The 25,007-nt window shown below is 41.8% G+C and overlaps 2 protein-coding genes across 2 annotated transcripts in view; one reads left to right on the top strand and one right to left on the bottom strand.

Annotated features, from left to right (window-relative positions):
* LOC111070208 (IDLSRF-like peptide) overlaps positions 1 to 20,191 on the bottom strand; it is a 39,496-nt gene extending 19,305 nt beyond the window's left edge. The window contains exon 1 of the mRNA XM_022360605.2: positions 19,482 to 20,191. Within this exon, the coding sequence (XP_022216297.1) occupies positions 19,482 to 19,629 (148 nt within the window). The 5' untranslated portion in view covers positions 19,630 to 20,191. The remainder of the gene's footprint in view (positions 1 to 19,481) is intronic.
* Positions 7,316 to 8,643, top strand: LOC111070206. The gene has a single exon (XM_022360603.2). It carries the CDS (start codon positions 7,361 to 7,363, stop codon positions 8,510 to 8,512), a length of 1,152 nt encoding a protein of 383 aa, XP_022216295.2. The 5' UTR covers positions 7,316 to 7,360; the 3' UTR covers positions 8,513 to 8,643.
* Positions 20,192 to 25,007: the final 4,816 nt, after the last annotated feature.

Below are 25,007 nucleotides of genomic sequence, written 5' to 3'. Positions count from 1 at the left end.
ATTAACGCTCTAAGGTGCGGTAATTAAGCTGGCTACTACCACATAAAGTTGCAGGAAAATAAGGCAGGGAAAAGCCCACAAGTTAATGTTACTTTTGCCAAGGAAAACCTTCAATTAAATAAACTTTTACGTAAGAAAGGAAAACTTATTGGGGCTTTAAAGTTTAAGCAAAGCGTGGAGAACAGAAGAGAAGAGAAGATGTTGCCCCATTTGGTTTCCGTTTCTCAAGTAGTTTTGACCTTCTTTCGTCTCAAACATCACTTTTTGACTCTGATAGTTCTGCATGCTCAAGGTTAAAAACGGTTGAAGAAATTTACGACTAAAAAAAACCCAAAAGAAACCAAAGAAGTTTCTGCATTTAACGTTTCGCGTTGGAGTTTATTTGTTTGAGTGACTTTTACGTTGAGTTCTTTCTTCATTTTCAAGTTCATCCTGCCCTGTCTTTGGCCGGCTTAATCCTTCCACGTGGATTTGTGTATCCTACTCCTATTTCCCTATCCTAACGAGGTATTTGAAAGTTATATAAAAGTTGAAGTGTACCCTCATCAGATGTTCTCCCCTTTCGGTGAATGCTTTAAGTTCATTTCCCACTCTTATCCCTTGCTGCATGCTTACCAAAGTCAAGGTCACAAAGGGCTGAAAGCAACTTTTTTGGGATGTTTCCTTTAAGGGTTCATCTTGCTAATTGCTTTTACCTTTCCGTGTTTGGAGCTATGTCAAAGGTCGTTGTTTTTTTTTTTTGCCAAGTAGAAAAGTTGAATAAACCAAAAATATTTTTAAAAAAGTGCAGAGAGAATTCGTCTCCTCCAAAACTTTTCTCTGCTATTTTTTTCCCTACTATTTTTGCGGTGTTTTTTTGTCTAGGATAGTCTGCTCTGTGGAAAGATATTTGTTGCCAATTTATGCTAATAATTTTCCGCATTTAATGTTTTTTTTAAGCATTGCTTGCTCTTCTTTAAAGTCAATGAATATCCCACCCACAAAGGGACACTAAGAACTGCCCTTCAGCAGCCTATCGCTCATTTCCTGTAACGTACTCCGTCTTCCTGCCCCATCCCTAGACAAGAGGAAACCTCCGCTCCACTCAATATCGCATTCGTATCGAAATGACGTGACATTAGCGTACAGGCCACAAAATTAATGGGCTCTAATCAGGGCGCAAACAGAGAGCGGAGCTCCTACAGAGCCTCAGTGTTTGCCTGCTCGGAGTTTACCCACACAATACTTTCAAATTAGTGGTAATAGGAGGCACGTTACGGAAGTGCGGGGGGGACCTTCGCACCGACCTTCATCCTCTAATTGACAGATGGTCCTGGCATTCGTTTTGATTAGCATTCTATTGGGAGGTGGCCGGGGAATTGAGTCTGCTAAAACTTTTCCTTTACAGCTGTGCTGTGCCACATGCCTCACTGCTTCGCTTTTTTAAAGAAAGAAAAACGCCAAAGGTAGCAAACAATAAATTGTTCTCTCTCTCGCTCTCTCACTCGCTTTTGGGGTCTGTTCTCTTTTTTTTGTTTTGCCAACTTTTTCACCCACCTGCCAACTGCTGGAAATCACACGCCTCAATAGGCAAATTACAAATTGTTCAGGGGCAAAGGGCAAGGTCGAGGATACTCTCTCTTTTTTTTACAAATAATGAAAATGTTGCTTGACTCTTTGACATTTAATGCCAACCGTTGCCAGCCGCCTTGTCCGCCGCCATGTCCGCCGCTTGTCCGCCGCTTGTCAATTGTGTGAAGTTTTTTTTTTTTTGCGGTCGAGGACATGAAGGATTTTATGACAGTCTGTGCTGATGAGGACGATGATATGGTTGAATGGCTATTGGGTTACCAATTTATTTACCATCCGTTTCTGCAATTGGGAGTCGATTTCCCCCGCTGGGTGTGTGTAACCATCAATCGCTGACTTAATTTTAAATAAATTTAATCGATAAAACCAGCAAACGAGACACCTGTAAGCCCACACCACACCACAGCACAGCACATCACGTATATGCATGTGCCTGATAAGACTATGCTAAATCCTCTATAGCTTTCAAGCCCCTTCCAACTGCGCTCTCTCTCTCTCTCTCCCTGCCAACAGCTTAACGCTTCGCTGCGGCGACAGCTCTAATCCCGAACAGAAACAAGGGGTGGGGGAACAGCACACATATGGTACGAGTACAACGAATATAAATATGTAAATTCAATGCAGATACGAGAGACACACAGAGAGAAGCGCACAGGTGGCTCTCAGCCAACCAGCGCAGAACAATAGAAAAATGCGAGAAAAATGGCAGTTAAGTAAGGAAGAAATTGTTGCAAAAAACACACACACACACACAGTTTATAAATTATTTAGATTAAAACGCTTTCGTAGGCACGCCCTCACCCAACAACGCCTCCACCCAGCCACGCACATGTTGACAAAGCGACTTTGATGTTGCACACAGCGGGAGTTGGGAACCAAACGGAACTCGTGCTCGAATTAGGATATATAAATCCCCTATCCAGGATATCCAGCTGTGCAGTCCATGTAATCGACTAGCTCGACATGGTTAAAACAAGCAACAGCCACAGCCACAGCCCCAGCATCAGCACAAGAAAATTTTTAGCCAAACACGTGTAGGAGTTGGATTTTGGTGCGAGGGTTGCTCCACCGGAAACTGGCAGTAAAGTGCCATTTTGCCCAATGCAGATGTGCTTCCGATGGGTTTTTCTAAATTCTTGGAAATTCTCTGCCACTGCTGTTTCCCATAAAAACATTTGTTGAACATTTTCGCTGCCACAAAATACAAAATACTCTTCAGAGCGCAGCCTCCCGTGCGTACATGAGTTTCCGCATTAGCAAACACCCCACGAATTTTGTAATGGATGCTTTAAATATTTATATGTGTAGAAACCTCGTGCCATAATACAATATATAAAAATAAATTGATTAAAGCACAGCTGAGACTCCTAGAAAACGGAGTGAAATTTAAGTAGCAAAAAAACCAAGCAAAAGGGAACAAAAACAAAAGGGAAGGGGGACAAAATTTCTTTTTCTTTTAGCTCTCACAAGTAGTAGTTTCACCCTAGAAAATTGGTCAAATTTCAGCCACCCTTTTCCCATGATGAGTGTGCCCTTTCTTTGGTCTCTCTCTCTCTCTCAGCTGTTCAATTGATTCGCATGATTCATGTATGTACATTCTTCTGGCTCCGGGGCTACACTCAAATATGGATGATGAATTCATTTGTGCTGATGGTCAATCCATCAATCAATCATATAGCCCCAAAAGCCTACATGGAGGAATGAGGAATGTGAGGGAATTCTCGTCCCTTTTTTTCGCTAATTTTTGCTGTACATTTATCATATCAATCAGACATCAGGGCCTTCCATTTTAGTGCCAGGCCATTTATCAGGCAATTATCCAATGCTGACAGATTGTGTCAACGTTATGGTATGCGATTTTGTAACCAGCATACGAGGATAGGAGGATATTTTTTTTCTCCCTAATGAGTCATTTGACGCTCTTGCTCTGGCTGTGGCTCTTTGATTGAATTACATTGAGTTCAGTTGTGTTTTTGCATGGGTTTTTGATTGGCCAACTTAATGGCTTTGTAATGATACCCGCCCCAATAATTGGGCCCTGGGGGGACGACAACGACCACGCGTTCTGGCGTACTCGTAACTTGCTGTCTGATCTATGGACAGTGATAGGTCAAAGGTTGCTCCGACCAACAGCAACACAACCACCACTTTGCTCCAATTAACTGTAGAGCCATTTGTCAAGGAGACATATTGATTTGGGGTTATAAGAGGGAAATCAAAAGGGAAAAAGTATCAGAAATTATCAGAAAATGTTTCTTACTTAAGTAACATAAATCATTGGCGATTTATGTGGGAATTATGAGTGCTCTCTTGCTGACTTGTGACTGCCTTTTTTGTGCGTATATTTCTTACTTCTGATTGCCCTTTTTCATGCCGTTCTACTGCCCTTTTTCTGCTGTATCTTTCTCACTTATCTCTGCCTTTTTGTTAAGCATCTTCTATCATTTTCCAGACTATGCAAATGAACATCTTAAACAACAAGTAGCCAGCCAGTCTGCTGTTCATTTATTTCCATTATTCTCTCTGCAAAATTGTATGCAAATCTTTGCCAGCCAAACAAAACAAATATTAAACCAAAAAGCAGCAGAAACTTTTTCGATTTTAGGCGTAAATAATATACAAAATATCGTGCGCATTTGACAGAAATTATAAGAAGTTAGCCGCAAAGTTTTCGTGACACATAAATCAGGGATTTCCGTTGGAAAAGTCTGCAGCTCAATTATGCAAATTTGATGACAATAAAGAACAAAGGACACACCAAAAAAAACCACAAGAAATGAAATACACAACACAATAAATACAAAAAAAAAAAAAAAGAAGGAAAATAAAATAAAATAAAAGGCACAAATGTCGCAGTTGAGTATAAATCAAATTAGTATGAGCCATGGAAATGAAAGCAATTTGAAAAGGAAAGAAAAAGGAAAAGCAGATCGTATGACACACACACGTGGCGTATGCGTAATGAGTGCAAACGTATGCGCAATTTTATGAATAATTGACAGGGAGAGAACTTTAACAGCTGTCTGTCGCCAGAGAGTGTCACTCGTCTCCTCCTGCCATTCGCTTGGATTCTTTGGGGCATTCGTCCAAAGACTGAATGCCATTTACATGAGAGGAATATAAAAGGGCGCAGGAGAGGGGAGGGCAGCGAGTGGGTGAGTGAGTGTGGATGCAGCTGCTCATCATCATCATTATTTTAAATAAACATTACGCGTTGGCTTTATAACCATTTATCACATTTGCAGATTTATGTCCTGCCATTTGGCCAATCGCAAAAACCAGACACTCACACCGAAAAATCAGGATTCAAAAGGCGAAATTAGCTGGCAGCAAGCGACGGGGGAATACCCTTTGGTAGAAAAGGGTAAATAAAAATGCTTAAATTCTGCTCTCTAAGGGATTCTTGTATACCCCAAATATCTAACTTTATTTCTCTACTAAAGGCAGATATTTTGCCGTGGCTTAAGCGCGTCTATCTCCTGCACAAAAATAGCTCTACAAAGGTTGGACTTGCCCCAAAATAGCTCCCAAAAATATAATCAAATTAGTTTCATAATTGATTAGTATTTGATATGCCAATAAACTAAGTAGTTCCATTAGCTAGATGTATCTGCCGAGGCAATATCTACCAGAACTACGCCACAAAATAAGCTACAAAGCAACAGATTTCACTGCACAATTTATCTGACATCTGGTTATAGGTTTAGTAGCTATTGGAGCTATAGGTATACCCACCATGTCAGTGGCTCTGCTAGTCCTGTGGCCATCGCAGCGTATTATAAATCATGGCACGTCTAACGACCGAAGCCGCGACACACACACACAGAAAAAAAGGACTGAAAGGAAGAGGAGCAGTGGAAATCATGGCGCGTCGCTTAGCTAAAAACAGGCACCGTGTCGAGGATTTTTCAATCTCGGCTGCGTTTTCGGATGGCCCTTTCCCTGTTCACACACACACACACACACACATTTATATATTGATTTTTCTTGTGTTTTTTTTTCAGCGCTTTTCCCTATCCTCTATAGTATCTGTATATATATTTGGGAGCCTGTTGGCCGTTTTTAATGGTAATTGGTGCCTGCATAACCATTAAAGGGTTTTATGCGAATGACGTGTATGAGGTTTAGGGACTTATTTTAGTAACGTGCCAAAGGCCAGGACTTTCTGTTCGGGGCTGTTGATTGATATTTTTTAAAGAGAATATATTAATGCGGCTAAACAGTCAATTTTCAGCGCTGTAAAAAGTTTGAATGGCCTAAGTTTTCTCGCTCCAACAAAACAATTTAATGGCCAAGAAAATTGTGAAATTTCAGCAGTAACTGCTACCTGTACTAATGTACAATGTACACCTCATGTCCGTTCCCGGCCATCAACTTTTATTGTTAGAGCAACCAATATGCCTGCTACTTTGGCTGGGGAAGAAACTTTTGCAAAACATGGCCAACAGTTGGCCATTTTGTCTGGGCCAAGATTTATGCACGATTGCTGCTCAAGTTTTATGCTTACAAAAAAAAAACAAAAAATAGCAAAGCAAACAAAAGAAAGCAAAGAAAGCTGAGGGGGAAAGCCATCGCAACTCCTGCTGCTATTTTCATTATGCTTTAAGCAAAGTTTTTATGCCCCGCTGCCCTTTAGTTGTTGATGTTTCTGCCTGAGACGGATTAAGCGGCTTTTAGAGGCCAGGGACTGGTTGGTACGAGCTTGCCAGCTCATGTGTCCCGAGGTTAAAGTGCAACAATTTGATGGCCGTCCGAAAAAGCAAACCCGTATGGGGATTTACATTTGTCAGCATTTCTCTCTCTATATCTCTCTCTCTGTATTTTTCGCTCATTTTCTGCGTTCAGCAGAAAATGCTTTCAGATGAGTTTTCTCTGCTGTGTGTGTGCTGCTGCTGCTGTGCCACTTGTCGACAGGAAACGGATATGGCAAAAGCTGCTCTAATAAATTCCACTTTGATGTATTTGCGCTGACAACTCCCTTGGGTGCTACGTTCAAGAGCTCCGCTCCGCTTGTCCCTCTCCTTCCTTAACTTATTCTAATGCCAAACGCATTTCCCTTCCAATCATAAACTTGACTCAATGCCGTCATCAACAATTACGAATGTCTTTCCACCAACACACATACACAAAAAAAAGAAGAGGATAAGCAAAATCCACACAGTCAAAAAAAACACACGCACAGAAAAAAGGACAAGCAAAAAAAAAAGGGACAAATAAATTCAAGAAAATGACAAATACTGTTTGTGGGCGCAGTAATTTTCCACTGGCTTTCCACGCCCCCTAGCGTCTGCCCAGGCCTGGGCCTGTTGGCTGCTGGCAAATATTTGCGTTATTGAAATTTATCCATGTCTACAAGGAAAAGGCAAGCCAAGCAGCGCACAAACAATCTATTCCGTATCAAATGGTGTTTGGTCTATGACAACAGGGCGCAGAATTTGTATGGGGGGCAACGCTGAAGGAAATATATTAGGCAAATTTTGTAGAAAATCTAGCAAAAATACTGCAGAAAAGTTATGGAATATAAAATAAGTAAAATTCCGCTTCCCCTTTTAAAAAACTTAGACAAGGTTTTTTTTATCAAAATTCTCTTCCCAGTAGCCTTTTCTCTACATTTATTTAGTACATTTTAATCGTTCCTTTGTTCCACATTCCATTTGGCTTGTCTCGATATCACAAAAAAAAAATTATTTTATAAAAAAATCTGTAAAAAAAACTGTAAAAAAAAGTGCCAAAAATCTTTTAAAAATCTTTAAAAATTAGAAATTATCAGTAACGCGGAAAAGCGCTGAATATGCAGGCTCACCATGCCATGCCGGATTTTCGTTGCCGCAACAATTGCCAGCACAAGGAGTGCCAGCGGCATGCGCCCTTGGGCATCATCGATCAGCACACGCAATGCAAGTGCCTGGGCGAGGTGAATGCCTCCTCGATATTCCTGGAGAATGTGTTGGATCTGGCCAATACGCTGGCGCAGATCATGATCACCTGCGGGCTGCACGAGTGCAAGGCCAAGTCGACGGTGGACATCATCACGTACGCCTTTCTGCACTACGATCAGGTGTGCTACTGCATCGATACGACGCCAAAGAAGCGACTGCGGAAGGAGGATCTGTTCCACGAGCTGGGCAAAAAGTCGCTGATGAACAAAGTGGAGGCCCATCTGGCCTACGCCATCATCAAGCGGGGCTTCAAGGCCTTCTACTACGAACCGAAGGCAGAGCTGACCTACGACGAGCAGGGCAGACCCTCCTACAACGACGAGTGCGTGTGGGTGCATGCCGCGAGGAAATCCGCCGAGAGCTATGCCCGCTTTGATGGGCTCTCCTGCAGCGACCAACTGGCCTACGAGGCCAAGATTAAGATCGCCTACAAGAAGTTCTACGACCGCATGCAGACGCGCAAGCGGCAGCCAGAGGGCGACGACTGCAACTGCTGTTTCTGTGCCAAGAAGCGGGGACACCTGGTCTATGCCAAGGAGCCGGCGCCCTGCAGCACCAAGAAGAAGCCCAAGCACGTGTGTCCCTACTGCTGCAAGAAGCAAAAGAAATCGTATGTGCATCCGGCACGACAGCCGGCCAAGTGCCCCAAGTGCCACAAGTCGCGCAAGTTCTGCTGCTGCACGAAGCTCGACTTCAATCTGCAGTGGGTGCGCAGCATCTGGGAGCGACCGGACTTCAATCAGTACTACAAGAACGAAATTGCCGAGATTGAGGATCGCCTCGTCAAGGGCTCCTGCTGGCTGCCGCCAGAGCCGCTGGCCGACCTCCTCGACGGCGAGGAGGGCGAGGAAGAGGAGGATGATGGCCATGAGATACCACCCGACACGCTGCTCGCCCTCGGCGGCAAGACCGCTGCCACTCCCGACGTCCCGGAGGACGCTGCTGGCGAACCTGCTGAGGGCTCAGTCATGGCCGTGGCCAACGCAGAGGAGGCAGAGGAGTAGCTGCTTCGCAATCCGTATCCTAAATTACATTCCAAACTTCTGGGCAACTGTCTTCCACACACTTTTAGTTCAAAATTAACTCATTCTACGATTCAATTCAAATGTAAATACAATAGAAACTGCACGGAAAACTACAACCAAATTAAGGGAAGGCTGTCCATGGGGCAGTAACCTTGTCCAAGTGTCCTTTCCTTGGGTTGCTCCTGTCAGTCTCGCTCTGTCTTTTGATATTAGGTAGTACGAAAGAATGGGGTATATTTAATGTTATTTCCCTCACCTTTCCGCCTTTCTCTGCGCTTCTCATACCTAGCAGCTAAGCAGCAGCCCGGTTCAGGGTTAACATTGTAGTTAACATTTTAATTAACATTTGTTTAACATATTTTACATTAGCAGATTCAAAAATTTAACGACTTTTTTAACAGAGCCTTTCTCTGCGCTTCTCATACCTAGCAGCTAAGCAGCAGCCCGGCTTAGGGTTAATATTTTAGTTATTATTAATTAATTAACATTTGCTTAACATATTTTACATTAGCAGATAATTCAAAAATGTAACGACTTTTTTAACAGAGCCTTTCTCTGCGCTTCTCATACCTAGCAGCTAAGCAGCAGCCCGGCTTAGGGTTTATATTTTAGTTATTATTAATTAATTAACATTTGCTTAACATATTTTACGTTAACAGATAATTCTAATGTTAACGACATTATTAACAGCGCCTTTCTATGCACTTCTCATAAGTTATACCTAAGCAGGTCGGCTGTTCGGAATATCTCAACAGTTTTGTCTTTCTCTCTCACTTCTCTCTCTTTCTCTTCTTTCTCTTTTATCTCTCTTCTTTTTCTCTCTCTCGTTCTCTCATTCTTTCTCTTCTTTTTCTCTCTGTCCCATTCTCTCTCTTGCTATTCTCTTGCTCTCTCTTTCTCTTCTCTCGCTTTCTCTCTTCTTTTTCTCTCTCTCTTTTTCCTCTCTCTTTTCTCCCACAGCTAAACTGCAATATGGGGTACAGTGCAGCTCTCTCTCTATCTTTTGTCGCTTGTTATACGCTGGAAAATTAATGCCACTCATCAGCTATCAAACGCCTATTGACTGACAATCAGATTAGCAAATCTGAAGCCGAAAACCAAATGCAAACAAATGGAGCTCCTCTTTGGGGATGGACACACACACACAAACCCAAAACTTTGATTAAAAGCCACCATTCAGCATACATCTTGGCACCAGCTTTTGGGCACATGCCACAACCGTTGAAACCACAACAACAACTGCTGGCCGCGTGCAACAGCTGGAAAAGCTGGCGAGGCAACTGTCTCGTGTGTCTACTTGCAGCGAAAGTGGCATGCAACAGTAATGGAAACTACACTTAATCTGGCTTATGCGAAGAGCTTCGGTTACTGGATAGCTCAAGGGAGGCGGGGGGCAGGCACTTCATCACAGCACTCAAATCCTGCAGCTGCCAGGCAGAGCAACCGAAGGTAACCCCACAGGTAAGCAGCCTCGCCCCATCTCAAGGAGAAATGCAGCAGAAATGCTAAAATGTTGACCATCCCCCATGATGATGATGATGATGGTGATGCTGATGATGTTGGTATGGGCTGGAGGAGCCTTGAACCAGAGGCGAAAACTTTATGCATCTGCAAAGTTTTTCCTTTGTTTTTGACTCTCCAACCGAAAACTGAAGCGCAGCAGCCATAAGCCAACAGCAACACCAACAACATTGTTGCCCAGTTTTTCCCCTCTTGATTTGGAAAATGCAGAATTTCCTGTACGCGCATCGACATTGACCGCAGCAACAAAGAGCAATGGAAATTTACACCTTTCGACCGCAGAAAAATTTGCAAACAAATTTAAATATGCTTTGTGGCTTGTGTACCTCAGAAATAGGCCATAAATAATTGAGGCTCGAGTAATTGAATTTTCCGCATTTAAACCGAAAGCCGCAGAAACTCGAACGAGAATTGAATTTTATTGCTAATTAATGCAGTGGTCTGTTAGATAAAATATATTAATTAATTTTAAGCGAAAATTCCTTAAACAAATTCAAGAGTTTGTCTATTAATTTTGATGATTATTTGGCCAAGCAAATAAGGGGGTAGAAATGAATGTTAATTGTGGCAAAGGCAATGAAATTTAAGTGCGGGAATATCCCTTTCAACTAATTACAAACTTCCTGCATAAGCACGTGGCTTACAAATGTTCCATAAAAGTTTAACTTTAATTAGCGAAAATTCTGACAGCAAAAACTTTCAAGTTGAATTCCAAATATAAATAAATTTTCATTTGCCATTTCGAGTTCGTGTCATAATTGGGAGACAGCTTAATCTCACACACATGTCTCTCGCATATTCTGCAGACTTTAGCACATGCGAGGAAAATTGTGAAAATGCCTGGAAAGCTCGTGCAAATGTGGCAGGGCGGGCAGCCAACCACAAAACGCCCTAAAAGCAAATCAATTTGTGGCCCCCTCCCCAAATTCAAAGGGTGTTAAGGTGTCTTTCTGTGTGTGGCGAAATATTGAAATCTAAGGCTCACCTGTGACCAGCAGCAGCACGTGCTGATGATGCCGCAGCCACACATGCCACACATGCCACAGCGGCTGCAAATGCATATATTGAATTGCATTTAATGCACACACCATACACCACACACCCATAGCAACGTTGCATGCCCCTAAGATACCCTTTAAATTGGATATTCAAAGATGCTGCAGAGAGAGAGAGAGAGAAGGAGAGCTGGGCTGAGCTGAGCCGGCAAGAGCTGCTGAGACTTCTTGGCTTAACCCCATGGAAATGCGCAAGTCACAAGTGGATTTCCACTAGAAAAGCAACAGCAAAAGCTCTTCAGCAGTTTTTAGCCTTCTGCTGCATTTGTGGTTAGGTTGTGGCCTCAGCCCCCAGCCTTTGCCCTAACATTACATTTGCTTGCTTTTTATGGGTATGCTGCTATACTTGCGGGTAAGGGTATTGTGGTAATTTAACGATATTTGAAATACATTTAGTGGATCAAGAAAATGCTTGATCTGTGCAGCTATAAGTGCTGCACTTGATTGCAATTTTAAAACAAAAACAAAGAACAATAATAGTTTGATTTGCCATTCGATTATTCGTCTATGTATGTATTGCAGTACACCATGGCCCGTCAGTCATTTATTTTAGTATTCCTGTCCCAATTATTGCTTCTTGTGATTCATTAATAACTTTTTTTGAATTTCTCCAAATGCTGTTTAGCTTTTTCTAATAAATTCTTAAATATTCTAAGAGTATCTCTAACTTCGGTTTTTCCAAGCCCAAGCTCCTTCGTTTTGTTTGAATTTCCATTCGAGGTTTCTTTGCTTTGCTGGAAATTGGATTTTATGTATTGTGCATTTGTGGAATAATATTCGTATCTTGGCCTGGTGGTATTGGCCATAAATGTGTAAGTATGCAAAGCAGTTGCCCTACCACCATCTTCGCCACCGACTCATGCCAATAAAATGTTCTATTCTATAGCAAAAAAAAAGCAGATGAGAGCTCTAGAGTGTTGTATAAGTGCACAAGTATTTCCCACAATAGATTCAGGCTTTTATATAACGTCAAAGTTTGTTAGTTTCACATTAAAGTCCATGGGCAATGCTTTGGGGAAATCAATAAACCAACTTTAGCTCTTTCACCTGGAAGTGTATGCCACTTAGAGCCACCTTTTCACGTCACTTTTGTTAATGAAACTCTGTTGTTTCTGCTACCGTGTTCAATGGTTCTATTTATATATGGCCGCATGGCGTATGAGTAACGCCGCCAACACCAACTGTCTAAGCCTCAAACTGACGCACTCTTTGGCCCCTTTGGCTCTTACACTTTCTTTCTTCCCTTTTCTCGTTTTTTTTTTTGCATATTTAACGAGTGGTTTTTTCTTGGGGTTTTGGCGTGGCAAAAGTTTTAGTGCGCAGCAAATAAATAATAAATGAGGCAACAATGAATGCCACAAAAAAGTGAGCAGGGGAGAAGGGCGAAAGGACGATGGCAAAGCACTTTCACGACACGCTGGGCCAGACGGCGGCGGGGCCGTAAAAATTGACAAGATATAAAACAAATATTGCGATACAAAAAAAACTTGCAGTCTCGTAAAAATATGATGATGGCAGCAGCATAAAAAAAGTATATTGAAAGTAAGACTTTAAGACATGAACATGTTTATAACCCAAAGGATAAGCCAGGAGCAAGATTGTTATAGATTGCAAATCAATTGAAAACGTTTAAAGAGAAAAGCGAAACTTGCAGTGAGAGCCAGAGAGAGGGAGAGAGAGAGAGCTGTGCGTGTGTGGGAAAATTCATTACAGTTTTGTGGCTGAACACATACACACACAATTTCCATTTACCAAAATGAAATGCAATCTGCCGCACAAGCGTTTATAATGAGTAAAACCAGCCCTGGGGGCAATCCAATTTCAGCTGCAGCGCCCCAAAATTGATGACAGATTTGGTAAACCAGTCGACAGTTTACAGGAGGTTTAATGGCGGGGATTGATCGATGGAGAACGCGGCACTGCCACGTCCACGTAGGGAGTGCCTATTTGCCTATACGCACACATCTTATAAATATTCATAGATCTACGCCGTCCCACGATAGCATATCCATGCCCACACAGTTTGCCAAACGATATTAATCTTGGGCATGTGGCATAATTAAGCTGTCAGCATAATTAAATTTATGTACGACACCTTTTTGCCCATTTTATGGCAACAAATTGCACTGCCCCCGGCCAATATTCGAAAACATATTTTGTTTCAACTTCTTGCAGAATTTATATGACTATTATAAATGCTGGAAAATGGGGGAAAACCTGTGCTAGCAATTCATTTTTTTTTTGAAATTTTATATTGCTATAAATTGGTTTCGGCATTTACCTTAAAATTATTTAACTCGATGATTTATTTAGTTTATTTTATTGTGATAATATTTGTCGAAACTTCGTACTTCGTAGTTCTTAGTTCTGGATAATTTTTTGAATTTAATAGCACAAAAATTAACACGTTTAGCTGTAACTTGTGGCCAACAAAAAGCCGCTAAGAAAATTTCATTAAAAGTTTTCCTGGGCACGAGTCTCTCGTTTCTCATTTTCTTCGTTTAGTTAGAGGAACGGAAAACCACACAAAATGCTCGACTAAGAAAATTAATTAAGAAACATCGAAGGGAAGAAAACGTGCGGGGAGGGTGTGGGTTCTAGAAGTTTCAGCTAATAAAATTATTCACAGGCAAGAGGTTCGGAGGTTCCTACAACTTAATGCTGAGACTGAGCGGAAGTTAATGCTAACTGGCGGTTAGTTCTGTGCAGATTTGAATGCTAACTGGCGGTTAGTCTTGTGCAGCTGTGAATACCAAATTTTTGTTGGTCATAATGCTGGGATGTAATCACGTTTCAGTTTTTGGCTGTTTGCCATTTCTCATTTCATGGCCGGCGCAGCTCTATCTCTCTCTCTCTCGCTTTTGCAGCTCTGCTTTCTTTTTTATGGAAATTTCATTTGATGCCTGAACAGCTGCAGTGGAAATGATCACGTAAGTGTTCAAAGGGCCGCAACCAAACCAAAGTCCACGGAATGTAAGCCTTGTAAGCCAATATGTCCCTCAGCAGTGGCTCAGTGGCTCACTGGCTCAGTGGTTGCACCGCCAACACATTTCACTCTAAAATGCAGTTCCCTTGCATTGGTTGGCCATTTGCATGTGGATCACGCTCCACCGAATGCCAGATAGTATGCTACGTTTTGTTTGCCATTTGTTGCCACTTAAGCCACATCGCAAAAGTAGCAGAAACAGCGACAGCTGCCCTGCTGTGGCAACTCCCCAGCCGCCTGCCACAATTTTTGGTTTTTGTTTGCGGTTTGCCCCCTGCCATCCTGACACACAAAACCAACACTCACTCGTATGTCGTGCATTAGCCAAAGTACAAATCAAATATTGCATAATTTATCATGCAAGGACTCGAGGACTGTCCACGTGTATACGTTCGTTGGAGTACTAAAACTAATTTAATTATTCGGTTAATATTTATGATGCCCAGGGCGATGCCAGTTGATGAATATTTAAGGCCGAATGATAGGCGCAAGCTCATGAGAAAACAATACGGATATGTTAATGAATGAAGATGGAAAAACAATTCAAGATCAAGAGGAGACAGAAAATACAATTTTCGCTGAAAGGGCAGACAAGTTATCCCAAAAATAAATACATCTTGCATTAGTGTTTAATTGGTTGAATTTTGATGCACTTATCAAAAAAGATTGCTATTAATTTCCTTAAACATTTCTGTGCTTCAGCTTTGATTTAATTATAGAATTATTAAAACCCTTTTCCAGTGCCACTTAAGTCAATTAGCAAAATTTCTTAACTTGTTTCAATACAAATTACCAGCCACAAAAACTCAAAGAAAATCGAATTAATATTTTATCAAAATGTCACATTCATGCGAGCGATCCACTTTCGGCCCCCAGTCGAATGACTTTCACTTAAAACTGTCTGTCAATCAACTTTCTTTCAAATCCTACCACAAAAACTCACAATAGCAATAGCAAGAAATGTCAAAAGGAAACCGTTGGAAAACCCTTTTAAGCTGTCATCGGTGGCTGCTTTTCCGAGTGGCTTTTGGTGCTGTTGCTGCTGCTGCTGCGGCCAGTGCTGGTGGCACATTTATTAACTGCCACATGGATCGTCAGACGAAGGGAGCTCTGTTGCAAAATTATGACCTGACCTGCGACCTGTCCAACCACCATCCCACCCACCAACCAAAGCGAACGCTGGGGTTGAGTCTCGTTATCGTCCCGTCACAAAAGCCAAAAAGCCACGGAATACAAAAGCGGGCCACAATAAATAAAGTGAGCAGGCGACCCAGAAACCAGAAGCCCAGAAGCCCAGAACCCAAAAACCCAAGCAGAGTTAAAGGAGGAAAAACGCAGTGAGTTTTGTGTTTCCTTTGGCGGAAAATTGCAGCATAAAATATGTTGTCACTGACAGGGAAAACTGAAATTATTACACTGCTCTGCAGTGAGTATTACAACTTTATCTTGTGCTGAAGTTTCTATTCTATTCGGGCATACAAATTCTTTGTAATTTATTTTCACCAGGGGAGGTTTTTGGTTGTATTTTATTTTTGGTTAGCAGATTGGATATGGAAATTGTTTGGGCCACTAAAGGTGTCATGGAATAAGAAAGAAATAAGGAAGAGATACTATGCCAGTTGGTGTCTAAGGTAACTTGGATAAATCCATAAAAATTTTCACTCTTCTCTCCCATCTTCTGCTTTTTATGCTGTCCAGTGTAAAAACTGCTTTTGATAGCCTTGAGGTTTTCCCCATGGGCTTCCGTGGCCACTTGCTGGCTGCGAGAATAAAATGGATTTCTCTGGAATTCCAGTGACTTCCTCTTAAGTGCAATTACTGCATTTGACTTATAGTAGTATGTAGAAAAAAAATAAGGAAGGAAATGAAGCAGGTGCAGGTGCAAAGGCCAGGAAGCGAAGCTGTCAAAATGTCGAATGCAGGCGACCGCAGAAAAAAAATAAATAAATAAATAAAAACGTATAAATTCATTGGTGGGTTTATTTCAGCATGAAGCCTGATAGAAGCGTTTAATGGAGCATCCATGAAATTAGTATAATAGAATAATTATGCTGTGCATATTTATGAGATGCGATGTCGTGCGCTGGCAAGTGGCAATTAATGGCCAATTGAGGGACTGACTAATTGGAGTACACTTTTACGTACTTGTGCGCCCACCAGCCATGGAAAATGCCACAAATTAAGTTCAGCAAATATTTAGTTAGCCATTTATTTGGCACACTTTTGCGTTAATTAGTTTTATGAAGGGCAGCGGTAGTAGCGAAGGGTTCACCAAGTAAATAATTTAGTCCTAGAATTTTGTACATTTTCCAAATGCCACAAATCAAAAGTCTCCAGTTGGTGCTAATTAATTTATGTGGAAAGCCACGTTAAAGCGCGGGAAAAACCCAGTCATTCGAAAGGCAATTAAAAAATTCTCAAACAAAATCCAAACCACGATTTACACAAAAACTTTAGCGAAAGAAAACCAAAAGATTTCTATCAAACACGCAACTGGGAAAGTTTTTTTTTTTGAGGGGAAAACGAAAACGAAAAGCAGAAAGAATGCTTTTGGCCATAGAAATAATATAATATACAAAAGCACGTGCACATTTGTTATGCAGTTCACCTGCCAACCGAAAAAAAGCAAGAGGAAAATCTAACAGGAAAAAAATAGTATAGCAAGGGGGCAAATAAAATAGAAACAAATTCGGGGAAAGCCTAAAAAGAGCGGGAGATGTATAGAAAAACGAGAAGGAACGTGTGAGTCGTTTCTGGGGACACGACTCTACTTATACCCGTACTCAGTCAGTATATACATACACTTTTGAGCTTATGATTTTTTAGAATTTTAGAAAAAAATAAAAAAATTTTACATTTTACATTTTTTTGCTACATATGCTATCTACATCTACATATAAAATGTCTATTATACATCTAACATGTAGATTGTACATGTTCCATTCATTGATTCTACATCTCCTCCGCTAGGGGATGCTCGCGCACTGAACGCGGCAGAGTGTGCGAGCGAGAAGCAAAATGAGTTGTGTTGTCTCGCCGGGAGGGGGAGGGGAAGCAACTGAAAATTAATTTCTTCATTCTGGCTATAATTATGATCCGATCTGATTCAGAATCGGCAGTCTGGTAGATATGGGCATTCTCTACGATACTGCGTTTTTAGTTTTATCGTTTCTTTAAAATTGTGCCTGCCACAGATTTTCGTCCTTTGTGGAGGCGGAAGGGAGCGGGGCGAAATTTTGAAATACACTTGTAGCAGTATGATATCACATGAGTCTGGAAACCAAATTTGGTTGCCCTAGCTCTTATAGTCTCTGAGATCTAGGCGCTCATCGAGACAGACAGACAGACAGACAGACAGACAGACAGACAGACAGACGGACAGACAGACATGGCTTTATCGACTCGGCTATTGATGCTGATCAAGAATATATATACTTTATGGGGTCGGAAACGTTTCCTTCTCTGCGTTACACACATCCACTTTTACCACAAATCTAATATACCCCTTAACTCTTTTTTGAGTACGGGTATAACTAGTGGAATTGTATTTAATGGGATTATATGTAGAACAAATGGGGCAATAAATAAGAGACAGTCAGCCACTGAGAGAGAGCATACAAATTGTACAGCGAAATAAATACATAGAGGACCCTACTCCCAAATGAAGGTCAATTTGTAAATAAAAGTTCAGACCAGAAAAAGTCAACAGAAAGGGAAACCTAAATTCGAGAGCCAACGCTTTAAATACCCTTGCAGAATTATCAGCAATAATATAATATATTTACAGATGCAGATTCAATGCAATTACAAAGTTTATATGCCCTTTATAGAGCGATCATTCGTTTGGTTTCTTCATCTGTCGGAGATATGAAATGAAGGGTATACAGAAAACGTAAAGCCATAAATGTAATAACGACAAAGACAAAAACGGAGCTACATACACAACAAATAGAAGGTTAGTTAGTTAGTTACTTCGCTTTTGCTTCACTTCATCCAAGAGAGATAGAGAGCGTGAGAGCATGGCCAGTGAGCGAGAGTCCAGCGCTGAGCTTTTGTTGTTGTTTTCAAAAGATCGAGTGAATTGCTGGGAGAGCGCAATGCCTGTGTGTGTGTTTGTGGGAGAAGCAGAGCTCACCCATGAAATGAAGAGCAGGTAGCGGGAGTCAGAGTTTGCGGACACGATCGGACATGCACAATTCTGGCTTTAAATTTAATGACTCGAACGGGTAACAGAATGGAATCACACTCAATGAAATAACCTGGCAATACATTTCTACGTATAATCACATTTTATCTCTCTAATTTTAAATACTAAAAATAAAAATTCTCAAAGAAATACTGAAAAAGCAGGCCCAGCTATTAGTGTGGTTTGATTTCGTCTTTCTAGATGTCAGTGTGTCTATAGAGAGCTCCCCAAAAACAACTAAAATTTGTCGAAATTGAAAATATAAATTTATTTAATTTATTTCTAACAATATGGGTATTGAACTCATACCCCAATGGTCAGAGAGCAAGGAGGAAACAGAGAATGAAGAAGTGGCAGACCAGGAGGATGGGGATGCAGAAGTTGCAGTCCAGGAGGAAGGGAATGCAGAAGCTGCTGTTCAGGAGCAAGAGCATCCAGTGACGTCTTGTGCAAATCATGAGGAACAGGATCCATTGGCGATTGAAAACGAGCAGGCTCAGAACCTATCGATGGCTGAAACCCAAGAAGAGCAACAGCACCGAGAGGAGCAGTTAGCTATCCTTGAATTGAATTATGATGCAGAGGATTATGAATGGGTGGAGCAGCATGATTTAAATGGTAAATTCTTTAAACTAGTGCCAATAGTTCGCGACAATAACGATGGAGGAGATCCACCAGAACCTCAGATCTGAGCAACAAAACAAAAATACAAGAAACGAAAATTGTAATTGAATGCAGCCACATAGAACAGGAGACCAAACACAATCACTGGTTAAGGCTCGCTGCATAATTCATAATTAATGCACGAAACAAACGACGAATATGCACGACGAATAATTCAATTAATTCACAACGAATAATCCAATTAAACCGATTAAGAAACTGTCTTTAAAATTATTTTAAAAATCATTTCAACTAAGGCAGAGATTTGATATTTATGGCATGGCATGTGCTGGCCTTCTTGTACCTTTGCCTAACCTTTAACCTTTCAAATGTCAAGTCATAATCACGTTACCCTACCAGCCAAAAGGGCACACATTAGCCCTCCACAGCCTCCACAGCACACATGCCACACAGCTCAGATGTGTGTGTGTGTGTGCCAGTTGTGCGCTTATTAATGAGCTACCCCACAATGAAATTACAGGAGTTACGGTTCGATTAGATAGGTACTACTACTGGGGGGTACTGGTGGGTACTCACCGCTACGCTTCTGCACCGGATTGGCCATGTGGCCGTAGAGGCGACTCAGATCGATGGCCATCGTGGTTGTGGTTGCCTGCAGGAGCAGCAGGCAGACGGCGAATGTGGGCCACATGCTGAGGCGATGGCGATGTCGGTGACGGTCCATTTTCCCGAATGAACAAGGCAAAAGGACGATGGTCGGAGGAACAGAGGGAAACTTGCCAAGTGTTCAAATTAAAACACTCGCCCTGCTGATGCCCGGGGAGGAGGGAGTGGTGCAGCAGTTACCAGATACCCGGCCGGGTCAGAGCAAAACTTTTTCACACGCGCACGCACACGTTTTCCACTTTATCCGAGTGTTGTGATGGAGTTTTCCTCCCGCAGTTTGTTTTCCAGTTCGTTCAGCTGCAGAAGCAGTTTCTAAGCGGTAGCAGGCGGAGAATGATTCCTTGCCGGCTCTTTGATTGAATTATCGTTGGCACTGGCACTTCTCCGTTGCGTTTCGTCCTTGACTATGCTAATCGTCCCTCTAATGGAGTTATACGCACCAGGAATTAGCCTCTTGTCTTCTTCTCCGTTTCGTCCTCGTCCTCTCTTCGTTTTTTGCTACTTTCCTATATAGTTTCGTTTACTACGTTGCTTTCTACGTTTTACATATATTGTATTTTAGCAAGCCTTAACTTTCGTATTCGTATTCGTTTTTTCGTTTTGTTGGTTTCTTTTTTTGTCGTTTTGTCGTTGAACTTAAAAATTTTAAAAGAATTTCTGCAGGCAAACAAATATTTATATGTATATATATAGATATATGTTTTTAGTCGACTTTTTACATTTTTCTACACTGCAAAGAGAAGAGCATAACAAAAACAGGAAATTAGTTGGAACTTAGTTTTTGGTTGTTTGAAATTTTTTGGAGGTCTATAATATTTTGTTGGGGATCTTATATAAATACTTAAAATACCCTTTATTTCTTTCTCCATTTCCACTTAAATTTTACATCGTAAGACCAGATTTTTCCCTTAAAAGTTAAACCATTAAAGGCGCAACGCTCAGCCCCATAAAAAGAGCAACTGAATATCAGATATCTCGCTCAAAAGAGCAAGTGAAACATTTAATAAAGAGACCTCAGCAGAAGTCAACACCCGGGATCATCCAAAGTATCCTTTTGGTGGCAATTTGCATGGCAAAGCAACTCGAGGCCGTTGCCATCGTCTAATCAGCTTAACGAACTTTAACTTTTTCCTTGCTCATTTTAGGTGGCTTGTTTTTATGGGCACACTGGGGGGTGGGAGCAACAACCCTTTTGCACTTTAATTTTCAGATGGATGTCCCAGCGACATACCCGACCGACTCTTAATGACTCTCTGGAGCACCCAAAACACATACGAAAAAGTAAGGAAAACCCAACCCAAAGGGGAATATGCCAGAGAGAGTGCCAGACATAGACGAACCTTTAATTAAAGCCAAGTTAGCCCTTTCGTTATTTTTTCCTTTCCTTTATGTTGCCCTTTTTCGGGTGTTGGGGTGTACGGAAAAAGTTGAAAAAGTGCTGCAACTTTTTGGGGGCAATCAAAAAAGGACACACGACAACACGATTTTTGGGAGTGAAGTTTTTGGGGCCACACAATTAGGCGAAGAGCAGAGGAAAAGTTAAAGACAGGAAAGAAGCGTCCAACAGGCAAGCAGGCAAAAGCTTTTTAATTAGTACTTTTCCGTTTGCCGGAGTTTTTCCGGGCGGACACTCTATCATTTTCCTGAACACGTTCGAGCTGCCTGAAGGATGAGTAGAAAATTATTAGGGACTAAAGGATTCTTCGAATGGAAAGCCATTTCCCATTAAAGTTTCAACACTTTTCGTACTTTTCTGCATTTTAAACAGACTTCAGTGAAATGTTTTTCATACCAAAAAAAGTTTCAGCACTTGTTCCCCCTGGAGACTGAGAAGCCGTAAAATCTTGTTACAATTCCCTGGCAGAAATAAACTACCTCCAGCCCTCGAGCCAATAAAATAAAGACGGAAGACAATGAACATAAAAATTCTTTAATAGACTGAAAATGAAACTTCTGGCTTCTCTCAACCGATTTAATAAACACCCCACAGGAAACATAAATGGGGGGAATCCCCACACAAACACGCACCAACAGAGAGAGAGAGAGAACTAAAAACCGCAGCCAAATGTTGGTTATAAGCCACCAGAGACCTACACACAAACACAGAGTAGCCGGAGACGGAGTCACAGCCAGGCTAAAAGACAGAAGCATTGCCAGAGCAGAACCCGTGCCACAGCCAGAGCCAACAGAAAAGTTAAGTGAATTATGGCCAAGGTGCCGAAAATGTGGCCAAATAAGGCGGCACAAATTGCTCGAATACTCGCAAGTATCTATCGACTGTGGGGTTGGGCTGTCGTAGGTCGAGCAAAAGAGCAAAAACCAATTTGTTAAAAAACGAAAAAATCGCGAAAGAAAGATTTACCACGCAATTAAAATTGGTTTTGGGGTAAAGCTTTTATTGCTGAAAAACTGCACTTTTACAGGTTGATTTACAAGGACTTTGGGTTCACAGAAATGCTTGGAAAATATTATACAGATAAGTTCCATCAGCCAAAAGTAATTTGTGGAATATTTTTATTGAAGAAAATCAATTAAAATCAACGTTTTCACGGCTCGTAATTATTTCTCGATGATTTATGCTGAGTTCTAAGAAAAATATAAGCAAAAAACTTTGTACCCAAGAAATCAAGTCTTACAAATACTCGTATCTTTGTCAACGTTTTTCTGGTCTGCAAACTATATTTTTAGCTGCCAAAACACAAGCCAGGGCTTATACGCTATTATTTCGGGCTCCCAAAGAAAAACTCCCTCCTTTTCTTTTCCCGCATTTGTCGCCTACAATTTTTAAAGACTTTGCAAAGATACAATAAATTTTTTTTAGCTACAACCTAAATAAAAATCCTGAAAATCTTTTACGGCCTCAAACGTAAAGCGGCGACTCGCAAATGCGAGGAGCCCAAATCACAAACAAACATTAATTTGCATAATTTACTCGTACTATACGGTTGGTCGGTCGAGCCAGGGCGGACACCCCCAGACAACGGCAACGACAACAGGCAGCATTTTAGAAGCATTTCTTTTCTTTATATTTCATTTTTTTGCGTCTGTGTGGGGGTGTATGGGGGTTGGCTTGGGGTTTTCTTAATGCATAATTTAACAGCAGATCCCAGAAGAGAAAAAAAGGGAGAGTGCTGTGTGCCATGTGCCATGTGCCGCAGGAAGTTGGGGTAACAATCAACAACTGCGTGTTGTTATTCAAAGCACACACACACACGGCGTATACGCAATGAGAGAAATGGAGGAATGGAATGCAGAGACTAGACAGGGGCCAGGTGAAGGCAATGAGAAGCAATGGAGACAAGGCATAAACGGCAATGTCAATCTTGGCTATACACCCGTATGCGCAATGTGAGTGTGCGGCATGGAAATACGGCAGGCAAGCACGGCGGAAACTCATCGTAAGTCACGGCTATACGCAATGTGAGGCAAGAGGAGCTGTGCACGTGGTGTACACTCAATTCGAAGCATGAGAACACGCCGTAGAATCAACTTTAATCATGGTTACGCAGCGTATACGCAATGTGAGGCATGAGAACACGGCCTAAAAGCAGCCAGGAAGCCCTGCATGGGAACGGGAGGCCAGGACTAACGAGGCTTCCAAACAGCAAAAAAAAAAAACAAAAACCCCAAGAAAAACCAGCCACAGAGAGTGAGTGAGTGGGGGTGGGTGCCGCCGAAAAGCCTACAAACCGAGCAACAGAGTGTAGGAAAAGCCTAAAGGTAATGAAGAACCATTTTCCGCACACACAAAAACACACACACACAGGCACACCCGAGAGTTTTCTTTTGCAGCTGAAATTTTGTGTGAATTTTTCGCCGTTTCCGTGGGTAAAACACAGAAGAGTTTTCAAAGTCACTTTTGATAAACAAAAACAAGTCCTTAACACACACAAACACACACACACACGCGGCAGATGGAAATCCTGTTGTTTTTTTTTTTCATGGCTAATGTATAAAGTATTTTATTTAATTTATTTTATTTTATTAATATTATATTTTGATGGTGGCGTTACAGTACGTTTGAGTACGAGCCAACAACTCGAACAACTATTTACAACTCCGCTTGAGTGTAAGTTTCAAACTCGACTGAAGCGTTGAGCGCTTTGCCAGCGACTTTTATAAGGACTCAACGCCTACGCAGTGGGGCTTTGAGTGGAGTGCGAATGGCAACCATGCTCTGTGGTTGCTGCTCGCGCTCAATGCCACTCGCAGGGCACTGGAGCACCGCACCTGCCATGCGGCTGGTTCTTGGTTTGTTTGCTGTTTGGCAGTGACATCGGCGGCAGGAGCGGTTCAGCAGTTTTCGGGGGTATGGGGCTCAAAACTTGTTGGAAACTGATACGTTTGGGTAAACAAATTGAGTGGATTATGTTTCAATTAGTTGCGAGGCTGCCATGAGTGCCTAAATGTCAACATTTAGAGATTGTTAACGAGCTGTAAAGGAAAACATGGCAACAGCAAAGTCAAAGTCTATATGCCTTGAAAGAAAACTTTTTCCTAGCAATTTGTTGTCTTTACTTTGCTTCACATCTGCTTATGCTTCATGGAAACTTGCGCTTAATCTCTCATCCTAGAAGGCAAACAGACGCACAGCACTCAAGGACACCATGCAGCACGCTGCTAATCCTTTGGCCACTTGGCGCACAGCACACAGCACACAGCACATAAGACTGCCCGTAATTTACCAAATGAATGGAGCAACAAATATTAATTAGTAAGAAAAACCTACAGACACACACAACGCAGCATCGCTGGGAGGAAAAAACACTCACTCGCAGCTAAGGGAAATGTAAATAAATTACGAGTGAAAGAGCGCTCGAGTCAGAGTCAGAGCCAGAGCCAAAAGCCGGCCCGCCCCATTACCACAGCCCACGCAGCAATGTGAGTACTGCTCCCATTGAGTCCTGTGTTTGTGTGTGTGTGTGTGAGAATGTGTCCAATAGTTTGGAGCCTCCGAGTCCCAGGCGCCCACGCACAGCAGAAGGTGACGCTGATTCGACGACGACCACAAAGCGTTGGCGTTGCACTCAAAAAGGCGAATAGAATAAAAATGGTTGGGTAGGAGGAGGATTTTGAGTTGGAGCAGCATTACTAGAAGAGCTTTGGGTAAGCGTTAGAAATTCGAATAGACATAAATTTGACCTTAAAGTAAACGTCAGTTAGGAGTACGTGGAGTATGTGGCAGGATCCTTAATCAACCAATCAAGCCAAGACAAACAAAAGCAGGGAAAATGCACAACCCAAAGAGGCAACAAGCCAGAGAGGCAACAAGCCAGAGAGGCCACAGGTCAGAGCGTAAGTGCAATTTCCTTAATCAACAGGCAAAATTGTTGACACACTCGAGGCAGACAGGACAACGCAGCACATCTCCTATTCACTTGTTGACAAAGGCAAAGGAGAACTTTCAAATTAGTGCAACACCCGAGACTTTTATGT

This window comes from Drosophila obscura, unplaced genomic scaffold (assembly GCF_018151105.1).
Source record: "Drosophila obscura isolate BZ-5 IFL unplaced genomic scaffold, ASM1815110v1 contig_4, whole genome shotgun sequence".
NCBI lineage: Eukaryota > Metazoa > Arthropoda > Insecta > Diptera > Drosophilidae > Drosophila > Drosophila obscura.
The sequence above is the reverse complement of the archived record's forward strand: the minus strand, read 5'-3'. Positions and strand labels throughout refer to the sequence as shown.